This window comes from Marmota marmota, unplaced genomic scaffold (genome assembly GCF_001458135.2).
Source record: "Marmota marmota marmota unplaced genomic scaffold, marMar, whole genome shotgun sequence".
In the NCBI taxonomy this organism is placed as follows: domain Eukaryota; kingdom Metazoa; phylum Chordata; class Mammalia; order Rodentia; family Sciuridae; genus Marmota; species Marmota marmota.
Genome location: NW_026000211.1, coordinates 21,638,395 through 21,650,234, shown reverse-complemented (window position 1 = coordinate 21,650,234; position 11,840 = coordinate 21,638,395). Strand labels below are relative to the sequence as shown.

Below are 11,840 nucleotides of genomic sequence, written 5' to 3'. Positions count from 1 at the left end.
CCCCCCCCCCGCTGTTTCCTTTGTTACTAGGTGACTTTCTCTAGTGTTATGTGTGGATTTGTACTTTTAAAATTTTATGTATCTACTGTAAGTTTTTTCTTTGTGCTACCATGAGTTTACACAACACATCTGATGGCTGTGACAGATTTTCTAAGCTGATAATGTAATTTTGCATTAAAAGACTCACAACTCTTACTCCATCCAAGCTTTCTTCCTCATATATGTAAACACACACACACAACATACATACATATATACACACACACTTTTTTTCAACAGAGAGAGAAGGAGGAAAGGCTTATCTTGACTCATGGTTCCAGTCCATGGTGGGTTGGGTCTATTGCCCTGGGCCAGAGGAGAGACAGAACATCATGGCAAATGGGCATGGTAGAGGAAAACTGCTTAGTTTCTTTTGTGTCTTCCTTAAAAACTTCTTGTAAGTATTATTATTTTAGTAGTTTAGTCATTTAACTCTCATACTAAGTTATGTTCCGTAACTTAATTGTAATTAATTTATATTTAACAATAATTATGATTGATTTATGTACCACCGTTATTACAGCATTAGGGTATTCTGATGCTAACTTTTAGCAGTGTGTTCTATACTTTGATGTCTTTGTGTTGCTACTTAACGTCTTTTTCTTGCAGCATGAAAAACTCCCTCTAGCATTTTTTATAAGACAGATCTGATGGTAGTGAACTCCCTCAGCTTTTGTCTTTCTGGGAACATCTTTATCTGTCTTTCATTTCTGAAGAATAGCTTTGTTGGCCACAGTATTCTTACTTGACAGTTTTTTTCTTAGCACTTTGAAAATATCCTCTTTCCTGGTCTGTAAGATTTCTTCAGAGAAATCTAGTGCTAGACTTATTAGAACTCTTGTATGTTATTTGCTTCTTTTTGTTTGCTGCTTTCAGGATGCTATTTTTTGTCTTTGATTTTTGACAGTTCGATTATAATATGTCTTGTGTAGTCTTGTTTGGGCTGCATCAGATTGGAGACCTTTGGCCTTCCTATAGCTGGATGTTTATATCTTTCCCCAGATTTAGAAAATTTTCTGCTATTATTCATTAAAATAAGCTTTCTGCAGTGTGGAGATTTCTCAGAAAAACTAAGACTGGAACCACCATTTGACCCAGTTATCCCACCCCTTGGATTTAAAATCGTCTTAATATAGTGATGCATCCATATTAATGGATAAAGAAAATGTGGTATGTATATATATACATATACATATATGTACACACACACACACAGTGGAGTCTTACTCAGCCATAACAAATGCCTTTATGACATTTTCTAGTAAATGGATGGATGTAAAGACTATCATGAAAGAAGCCAATCCCCCCAAAACCAGAGGTTGAATATTTTCTGATATGTGGAGGCTAACTCACAATAAGGGGTGGGTGGGGAGAATAGAAGTTCAGTGGAGTAGGCAAAGGGGAATTAAGGGAGGGGAGGAGGAATAGGAAAAGGAAATAGTGGAATGAATCTGACAACTTTCTTATGTACCTATGTGATTATACTACAGTGAATCTCGTTGTCATGTATATCCACAAGAAATTAATTAACAAAAGTAATTGTGTAAATGGCAGAAAGAGCAATAGAGGGAAGGGAGCAGGGAGAGGGAAATGTAAGGAGAGTTGAGGTACTGGGTCTGAATTAGAGCAAGATATATTCCATACATGTATAATTATGTCCAAATGTATTCTACTGCCATGTATAACTAAAAAGAACCAATAAAAATAAGGTTTTCTGGCCTGTTAACACCCATAAGTTCCAGAAGCTTGCTTTCTTTCTTTTTTTTCCCACCCTTCTGACTATATATTTTCAAATAACCTGTCTTAGGGTTTGTAGAGTCTTTCTTCTGCTTGATTGATTCCACTGTTGCTGTTCTCTGTTGCATTTTTTCATTTATTGTTCAGCTCTGGAATTCCTGTGTGAGTTTTAAAATATAATTTCAATCTCTTTGTTAAATTACTCATTTTGATCATTTATTGTTTACCTGATTTCATTGAATCATTTCTGTATATTTAGTTGAGGTTTGCTAAGCTAAGCTTCCTTAAAGCAAAGTCATATAATTTAATGACAAGATTACATTCTAAGACAATTTTTTCATTGTGTGATATTGTAGTGTACTTAAACTTAGAGGGTAATAGTCTACTATGCACTGAGGATATTTGTGCAGCCTGTTGCTCATAGGCATGTTACTGTACTGAATACTGGAGGCACCTGTATAAACCGTAGTAACGTTTTGGATCTACGCATATCTAAATATAGAAAAGGTACAGTAAAATATGTGATATACAAGATTAAAAATGCTATACCTGTGTAGGATATTGACTATGAATAGAGTTTGCAGGAAGTTTTGTAGGTGAATGAGTGAATGAACGTGAGTGAATATGAGAGCCAAGGACATTAGTATACACTACCGTAGACTTTCTAAACACTGCATTCTTTGTCTATACTATATGTATTAAGAAAAACTTTTTTCTTCAGTAATAAATTATCTGTTGTTACTGTAATTTTTTCTTTATAAGTTTTAAAACTTTTCTACTCATCATAATACTTAGCTAAAAACAAAGTTTTTTCTATTTTTAAAATCCTTAATTAAAAAAAATTTGTTAAAAATGAAAACACAAATACACACAATAGCCTAGGCCTATACAGGATCAATATCTTCAATATCACTGTCTCCTACCTCCATGCCTTGGCCTACTGTAAAGTCTTCAAGGGCAGTAACACACAGGGTGCTTTTATCTTCTAAGATGACACTGCCTTCTTTTGGAACACATCTGACCACCCTGCCTGAGGCTCTTCTTGAGGAGTTGTCACTCTTCCAAAGTATGTCTAGTGGCTTTCTTTTCAGAAATATGTCCATGTTTCCTTACATATTTGCTCATAAGCAGATAGTGCATCAGGAACATTTCTCTTTATTAATGAAAACCTTTCAGTGTTTAGATCAATTTTTTCAAACTTTTTGAAGAGTTTATTGAGGTCTTCAAAAACTTCTGCTAACCTCTTCCCTAAGAATTTTCTTGGAGGTGGTTCTTTTTCTTCTTTGGTATTTCCTTTTCTCTTGCTCCTTCTTCAGCTATGCATTCACTAGATAATAGGCATTTCTGAGCTCCATTTGAATTCTGTGATTCCACTGTTGTGTTTTTGCTCCATTGTTGACGAAAATGTCATTGTGTGGCACATGTTGGTATTTTTAATTCTTTTTTTCCCCAAAATTTTAAAAATATATGGACCTTTATTTTATTTATTTATTTATATGCTGAGAATCGAACCCAGTACCTCACATGCTAGGCAAGTGCTCTACCACTGAGCCACAGCCTCAGCCCCGGTATTTTGAATTCTTTGTCAGGCTATTTATGTATCTATATTTCTTTGAGATCATCTCTTGCAGGACCATTATATTCTTTTGGTAGTCTTATAATTTCTTGTATTTTTCTTGTTTCGTTTTGCCTTACGTTGATGTCTATGTATTTGAAAGAATAGGGACTTTTATTTGAGAGAGTACCTCAGAAGGTGAAAGGCAGATGTGCTAAGCCTATCATCTCAAATTGAACCTTTGTGGCCTTAGATGTATACAGTTTAAAATTTTTGTATAATTGAACCTACAAATGATTCATTTTGATTTCTACCTTTATTTTAAAATATGTTTAGAGAGTTCTCCAATTTTTTTAAATTTTAGTTGTAGATGGACACAATGTCTTTTGTTTGTTTGTTTATCTATCTATCTATTTATTTATTTTTATGTGGTATTGAGGATCAAACCCAGTGCCTCACATATGCTAGGCAAGTGCTCTACCACTAAGCTATAGCCTTAGCTCTCTTCTCCAATTTAAGATTATATTTTATTTAGTTCCCTAATAAATTCTTTATTGTATTTAAATCTTTATTAGTTTCTAGAATGATTTTAGTGGGTAGAATAGCTTGGAGTTCTATCTTTTGTTCAAGTGGTTAGCCAGTTTTTCAGTATCACTTATTGAATAACATAAAATTTTTGAAGTTCCATCTTTCATTAAATATTAAAGTCTTATCTGTTTGTGAATTTAGTTTCATTAATCTCTCTTTTATTTACACTGGTGCCAAATTTTAATTGTTGGGACTTTAGAATTCATTTAATATTTGGAAGGCAGAGCTCCACCACTCCCCATCATTGTTAATCTTTTTCAAAGTAGTCTTAGATGATGTTGTGTTCTCTCTACCCTGAAGCAAGAATAAAAGTTTGTTGTAGCATATAGTACAAGTTTGAAGAAGGCTGTTTGTGTCAGTCCATCTCTTAGGTCTTCTTCAATGTTTTTTTTCCAGCTACGTGGTAGGCATAAAATGTGTATTATATTAGTTTCCTATTCCACCCAGTTTTGTTCTTACTTGCTTTCAGTTGTAGGATTGGAAAATGCAGTGTATGCCAGTAGCTCCAGTCTTCTCTAATCTGTGAAATATACCTTCAATACCTTCACATTTGTGTGTAGTTACTTGCAACCAAAAGGAAACTAGTCACTTAGCCAAATTTTACTCTCAATATTGCACGTGTTTCTACTACTGTACCTACCAATACCTCCCAGTCACCCAATCCAATCTCTCCTCTGCAGCAGTCTGCCTCAGCCTCCATCACTGCTTCCCTCAGGAATGTGTAGATGACCTTCAGGCCTTTTAGTCAGGCTCCCTTTTCCCCTCCCCATTTGCCAGCCCATCTTCTGCCTTCCCTGCCATAGTGTCCGCACAAAAAGTTTCTGATACAAGTGCCTCTGGGCTCAGGCAGAATTAGTCACCTAGCAATTTAAGAAATGCTTATTTAATTATGCTTACATAGAAACACTGAAGCATAAGTATAACTGGTTTGAGACAGAAGAATGAGTATTTGTTTCCTGGCAGGAAGGATGCCAAGAAACCCATGCTTTGGAATCTCTGGGCATGGAGCCTGTGTTTGAGGCAGATAGAATTTCAGCTGTCGGAAACTCACCTTCATTGACTGTTTCATAAGCACACTTAGAGCTAAATGAAGAACGGTTTCCTTTGCACAAATATTTATCAGAGACCAAGGAAAACAGAAAATCACTTTATTTTTCCTTTACATTTGCTGTATTGGTTCTATCCTTTTTGGTTCTTCAACAAAAAATCAAAATGTTAACTATTAAATAGCTTCTGTAGGAGATGATTTTTAAAAATCCTATTCCAGTGCTGGCCAACAGAAAAATAAATACATGTCACATATGTAATTTTACATTTCCTATTAGTCACATGTAAATAGTTTTAAAAATCCAGGTGAAATTAATTTTAATATTTTGATTTAACCTATTGTGTTCAAACCATATAGTCAGTATTTTAAAACTTGAGATATTTCACTTTCTTTTCTTTTTTCATTTGAAACCTGGTGTGTATTTTGCATTTATAATACATCTCAATTTAGACTAGTCACATTTCAAGTGCTTAGTAGCCACATGGAAGATTGCTTTATTTCTAAATTCTGGATTATTTTGCTGTGTTCTTATATTAGAAATGGCCATATCTAGGAGTTCTTAACTAGGAGTGCATGTCCAGAATTACCTGTAAGCTTTTTCTAAATGTATATTCTTGTCTATACCTCCACTAAATTTGTCAAGATAAAAATCTCTGCATATGAGCCATAGCATTTGTGTTTGTAGAAGGGTACATAGGTAGTTCTGACAAGTACCTATAATTAAAAACCACTGAGATAGTACAGTTTCTGCATTTTACCCATACTAAACACATCCAAGTGTGATTAAACAGCTTTCCCACACAGAGTAATGATGTAGGGTTGAATCTTCCATTGACAAATCTGGTCTTCTGTTGCTCAACTACATTATCAATTGTAACATATAGGATAGAAAGCAGACTAATATCCTATGTTGATTTTTCAGTAACAAGGGGAAGCAATAAAAGATATTTTGAAGTTAAATTTTAGATGGTCAGGAATGTGTGTATAAGCATACACATTTTGCCTAAAAAGTCTTCTTAATTCAAGTTTCATAATGATGGGCATGACTATGTAGATTTTACATTTACTTGATTCTTTGATCTTGATACCTTTTAGACCCATCTGATAGGCCAGTGCTTTCTTGAAACTACTTTTAAAAATCTATATCAAAATAGCAATTAGGGGGCTATTCTGATTAAAATTCTAACTAAAATAAAAGTTCTTCAAGCTACCAGTTTTTAAAGTGTCAACCATGGACTTTTCAGGTTAAAATTTTATATTTTTAATGTAATGACAAAGCTGCTAGATACCAGCAGGCAGTATGGTTGACTACTCTGTAATTTTATGGAAATTCTTTATAGAATGAGTCACAATGACTTTCTTGTCTTTCTCTCACATAGAGCTGACAAGGGCAGCACACATACTACATTGCAATAATATAAATCTCAGATCATCTAAAGGTACTTTGAGTATTATTTTAGATGAACTGAAAATGTGGAGAAAAATGTTTGCTTTTTAACATGGTATATATGGAGTAATTAAATACATAAGATTATAAGTTTTATTCAAGGAAAATTAATTTTACAATTAAATATTAATCATTTAATTTATATCTGTTTATTAAAAATTATTAGAGTCTATAGAAGTCTCAAATAATTAACAAAACCCATTAAATAAATAATGGTATCCATAGTACCCTACCAATAACTACTAGACTTTTAAAAAGCATTTTGAAGGTCTAAGCTGTTTAAACAGATTTTTACCATTAATCAGGATGGTGGCATTTCCTTTACTGGAAAGAGCCAAAGGGATCAAGAGATTAATCCAGGTCACACAGATTCCTTTCAGTGCAGGTCTGCCATTGTCTTCTTACTCCACTGACTTTTCTTTTTCTTCAGCTATGAGGACTTTATTTTGCTAGAATGCAATAGCATATTAAGGTGTGGTGATTTGCTATAACAAAATGATTAAGATATTTGCTTATATATTAGAGTCATCAATTCAGTAGAACAAAGAAAATAGCAGCATGACTTTGGTGTTTCCAAGTTCTTTTTGTATTTCCTTCTGTCTGTCTATCATAGGGCATTAATATAGAGAATGACAATCTCTTCAAAAATAGGTTTTTCAGAGCTAAAAGCCAAATTTTAAAAATACCCTTTTTTGGAAAATACTGAAAACATGATTTGGAAAATACTTGGGAACACAACCCTCTTTTTTACTTTTAATATATTTGCTCACTTAAGGAAAAAATTTCCTTTGGGCAAGTGGATATAATTTTATATATAACGCAGTGGGAAGAATAGGTTGATTGGTCTTCTAAAGTCTTAAATAACCGAGAGAAATGTATTTATCAGTAATTTTAAGTTGACCAGGTGATAAATAGGAAAACCCCTTTTTCAGAGTGCTCTGATATGTTGTTAGTATTCAAAATCCTCAATCTAAATAAGAAAAAAATGTTTCTTTTTTACATTCTCCTCCTAGTGGTTTTTTTTTTTTTTTTTCTCTTGTGGGACAACGTTTTTTATTGTACAATCAAAACTGATAAACCGGCTCCTCTGCTCTATATGCTATTCAGGTTACTGCCGTGAGGAAACGGCTCTCCATAAACCTGGGAGTTTATTAGAAGCTACTTTGTTCAGGCAGTTATTAGGCCTAAGCAACTGCCATTCAAGAGAGTTAAAGGAAAACTAGGCTGGAAGCTGGCAAGGAAAAGAGTTATTTCTATGCCAGTGTTTGTAGAGCTGGTCAGGCAATGAGACAGTAATCTTTAGTACAATTGAGCTTGATGGATAAATATGAATAATCATACATTGTCTTATTATAAGAGTCCTGGAAGGATCTTTTTATTGAATATTGTACTTTGCAATCAAAAGAGCCTGAACTATATAGTTGTTATTTCTTGGTAATTTTTGAAGTTCTGCTAACCAAAAAATCTGTAATAAAATTCAATATTGTGAAATTAAATATTAAATTACTAAATTACAACTATTCAGGTAAATATTAAAGTACTAAAATGCATTTAACATCAAATTTATTCATTTGCTGGCCATTGAATTTTTCATCAACTTTAGAAAGTCTTATTTTTCTTCTGGAGAGAATTACATTAGCATCCTTGCCTGTTATTACTAAAAAGGATTTCTCATATACTTTTTATAGCACCTTTGATTTTTAGGCTGAAGGCTTTTAGGTAAACTTAAATGGATTCTTCCAATATGCATGTCTGAAATGTTGACCTCTGCACTTTACTAATGTATATTTCATTTTACAGAGTTAATTTAGGGGCTTTTCTATTGCTCCAGGCAATATCTAGTATAACCTCAAACAATATCTAGTATAACATTGGACACAATGTTTTTTTTTTTCTTCTTTTGCAAGTCATAACTAGAGATGTGATCATTATACTGTGTGTCCTTTAATCTTGATGTTTTAATAGAAGTTCAAGTGTTGTTTCCTTTAAACAATTAAGTTCAGTTCAAAAGACAGAATAAATTCAAAGCTCTTTAAAAACTCTAATTTTAGAGTCCAAATTGTGATAAGTACTTCAGCCTTGGGATTTTGATATGCTCAGAAGCTTTATTTTGAGTAGTCATTAACTTGTGATTTGGCCCAGATCACCATGTAAGGTCATAGGAGCTTCAGGCCTCTTATCTCTGACTAGCCTGTCCCCTGGGATAAAAAGTGTGTTTCAAAAGAAAGAGCAAGATCTCAGTGTGATTAAATCAAGTCTCCAGGGAAATATAACAGTCCTAAGAAAATAGCAGGTTTTAAGACATCATCATACAGGAAAGGAACTGATAGACCCAAATGAGCCCTAAGAAAAAGGGAAGTGCTTGAGGCTGGTACACACTGTAGACTTTCCCAGTAGAGCTGTGCCAACCATGAGGGCAAATCGAAGTTGTCAAGCCTGATAATAAAGAATCAGATTACTTGCATTTTTGCAGTAGAGAGTTCATAGAACGCTTTCATGGAATCAAGCAGTAACCTGTTACCCTTGTCTTCCTTTTGCTCCCAAACTTAACAGCCTCATGAACTTCTTTTTTAATTATACTCCTTCCATCCTAGTTCTTGAATAGCGTTTTCCTAATTGTTATTCAACACTTCTCAAATATCAGAGGCAGTAATAGCATATCCTGGCATCTAGCCCATGGTTGTACCTCAGGAATACACTGACTGCCTTGGTGGTGGCCAAATGCCAGTTCCTGTAGCCAAGTTGTGGTTTGGGCGGGTAGACCCATTTCCCTTCTGTAACCCTATCACAGTTGCCAGCTTTATTTCTCCCCCACCAGAACCTAAGCTTCTACAAGGCAGGAGCTACGACTTTTGTCTCTCTTAACTCCAGAGCCATGCCTGCTAAAATCATGGTGAGTATACAAAGAAAGTTGGTAGTAGCAAATCTAGCTACAAGATTCTTTAAAATAACTTAGCATTTGATTTATTGTGTTTTAATATTTTAATAATATTAACTATAAAGTAGTTACTAAATTAACTGTTTTAAGTTTCTTTGAAGGCAGATATTGCCAGTTCAGCTCTGATTCAAATATTAGTTAACATCTGTCATATCTAAATTTAATTATATAGGCAAATATTTAAGTTAATTACAATTACCTCTTTGGTTATTGTTATCTATTCATTTCCACCCACTCTCTAATTCCTGCTGTTTAGGGAAACTGGTCTAGTAGAGATATTAAATTGTAGCATAACCCACAAAATGAGCCAGAAACTTTATTCTCATGACTTAATACTCTACGTATTCCTCAAATTATCTGCAGTGAAGGTATTTGTTTGTTTTATTTTATTTCTATTCAGTCACAAACCAGTACTTCTTACAATAAAATGAATTAATAGAAAAATGAAAAACTTTAAAGCCTACGAAATACAGGTCTGATTCAGATTCAGAAGATGTAACCTAATCTCATGGATGCTTGAGACTTTCAGTGCTGACTTACTTTCTGTAGCTGTGCCATCACAGAATAGCTCCTGCTGAGTTGTTGCTCCAGCATCAGCACCTGCTTCCTAGACCCTCTGTGAACGCTGCAGGAACAGAGCATTTGTTTCACAGAGAAGGTCTCAACATTATTAAATAATCTATGCCCTGTGTTTATGTTTGGTAGTAGTTTAAAATCAGTGTCTTGAAATTACGGGGTTTGAAGCAGTAAAGATTTATACGTTCCCCAACATGTGCTTGGAATTATTAGACTATACTGTCACCTTCTTAACCTACCACATGTAGATAACATAGTGTCCTCCCACACATTCTTCATTTGATCCTCTTTGACAGTTCTGAGAGGTTGGGTTCTTATTATCATTTCTATTTTACCAATGAGTTAAGTGCTATTTGCCAGATATCATGTAGCTAATTAATGGAAGACATTGGCTGGAAAGTAGAATTGTGTTGTGACTCCTATTTTAGAGCTGAAATCAATCTTCTTGTATCATTGACTTCTATCAGTTTTTTAAATAAAATTGCCACTAAGGTCATGGTAATTTTCTGTTATTGGTGAAACTCTGCTAGTTTCTGCCTCCGTATCTTCATTGGCAATGGTAGTATGATTTCTTTTTCACAGTGAGAATCATCCTTTAAAAAAACTCAGCTTGTCCTCATCAGTTCTCCAGATCAATTCCAAGAACCACTTGTATTTAGGTGGAGCTTTCTAAGGATAAGCAAGTGTTTTAATGAAAGATACGCCCTTAGCAAGCTGCCTGGTGAGTGAGTTTGAGAATTACAAGGATTCATACTTACTCCAATCATCAAAGTCAAGACATACAGTCTCTGTATCCTGTATAGATTCCATTCATTGTGGTTTATAATGCAATAGACTTTACTACCTTTTTTAAAAATATTACATCCTGCCTAGTCCTAACACATAAATAAATTTGGTGAATAACTTAAGTGGTAGTTCTTTTAAATTAGTAAAGTCAAGCTTGAGTTATATCTGTATTTCATCTTGACCTAAGAGAAGTTTATCATACTACCTTTACATAAGGCATTCTCATAATTGTTCAGTAATAAAAATGCTTTTTAATTAAAAGTACTGATAATACATTTTACTGTTATCTTTTTAAATTTTTTTTTTTTTTTAGTTGTAGTTGGATACAGTGCCTTTATTTTATTTTTATGTGGTGCTGAGAATTGAACCCAGCACTCTGCACTTGCTAGGCAAGTGCTCTACCGCTGAGCCACAACCCCAGGCCCCATTGTGTTATCTTTAGGGATTCCTTTACTTAAATTTTAGAATAGACCGAACTCTCTCTCATAAGTGAAATCTCCTGGTCCACAATTTTATAAGCTATCTAATTTTTATAAACCTTTTTAGTGTTATTTTTCTTAAGTTTTTTATAATGAAAATTTTCTTCAAATATATAAAAAGTTGAAAGACAAGTACAATGAACATTGATATAAATACCCTATAGCTTCAATAGTTGTTAATATTTTGACACACTTGCTTCTCTCCTTCTCCATGTATATACATAGACCTATTTATGTAAATCTTGGCTTGATCTGAGTTTAGGTAAAGCATATTGATTTAAAATACTTATTTTTTGATGTGTGTACATATATTGCATTTATCAAGAAGCAAATGATGTTAAATTGTTCTATCATTTTATCTCTTTGCTATGGTTTAAATATCACTTTCCCCCAAAGCTCCTGTGTTAATGTAGGAATGTTTCAAGATGAAATGATTGGCTGGGTGTAGTGGAGCATACCTGTAAATCCTAGTGACTAGGGAGGCTGAGGCAGGAGAATTGCAAGTTTGAGGCAAACCTCAGTAACTTAGGGTTTTGCTAAGTTAAGTTAAACTATCTCAAAATAAAAACTAAAAAGGGCTGGGGATGTGGCTCAGTGATTAAGCGCCCCTGGTTTTAATTTCCCCCTCAAAAAAAAAAAAAAAAAGA

The 11,840-nt window shown here is 33.9% G+C and overlaps 1 protein-coding gene across 3 annotated transcripts in view; it reads left to right on the top strand.

Moving 5' to 3' along the window:
- The window catches only part of Galnt7 (polypeptide N-acetylgalactosaminyltransferase 7), a 139,035-nt gene that overhangs the window by 29,297 nt on the left and 97,898 nt on the right, over nucleotides 1-11,840 (top strand). The window contains exon 1 of one of the 3 annotated variants that reach the window (XM_048791956.1): nucleotides 8,035-9,307. The exons of the other annotated variants lie outside the window; for them this stretch is intronic. Within the exon in view, the coding sequence (XP_048647913.1) occupies nucleotides 9,290-9,307 (18 nt within the window). The 5' untranslated portion in view covers nucleotides 8,035-9,289. Of the gene's footprint in view, nucleotides 1-8,034; nucleotides 9,308-11,840 lie in introns of those variants that run through there. 3 annotated transcript variants of the gene reach the window in all.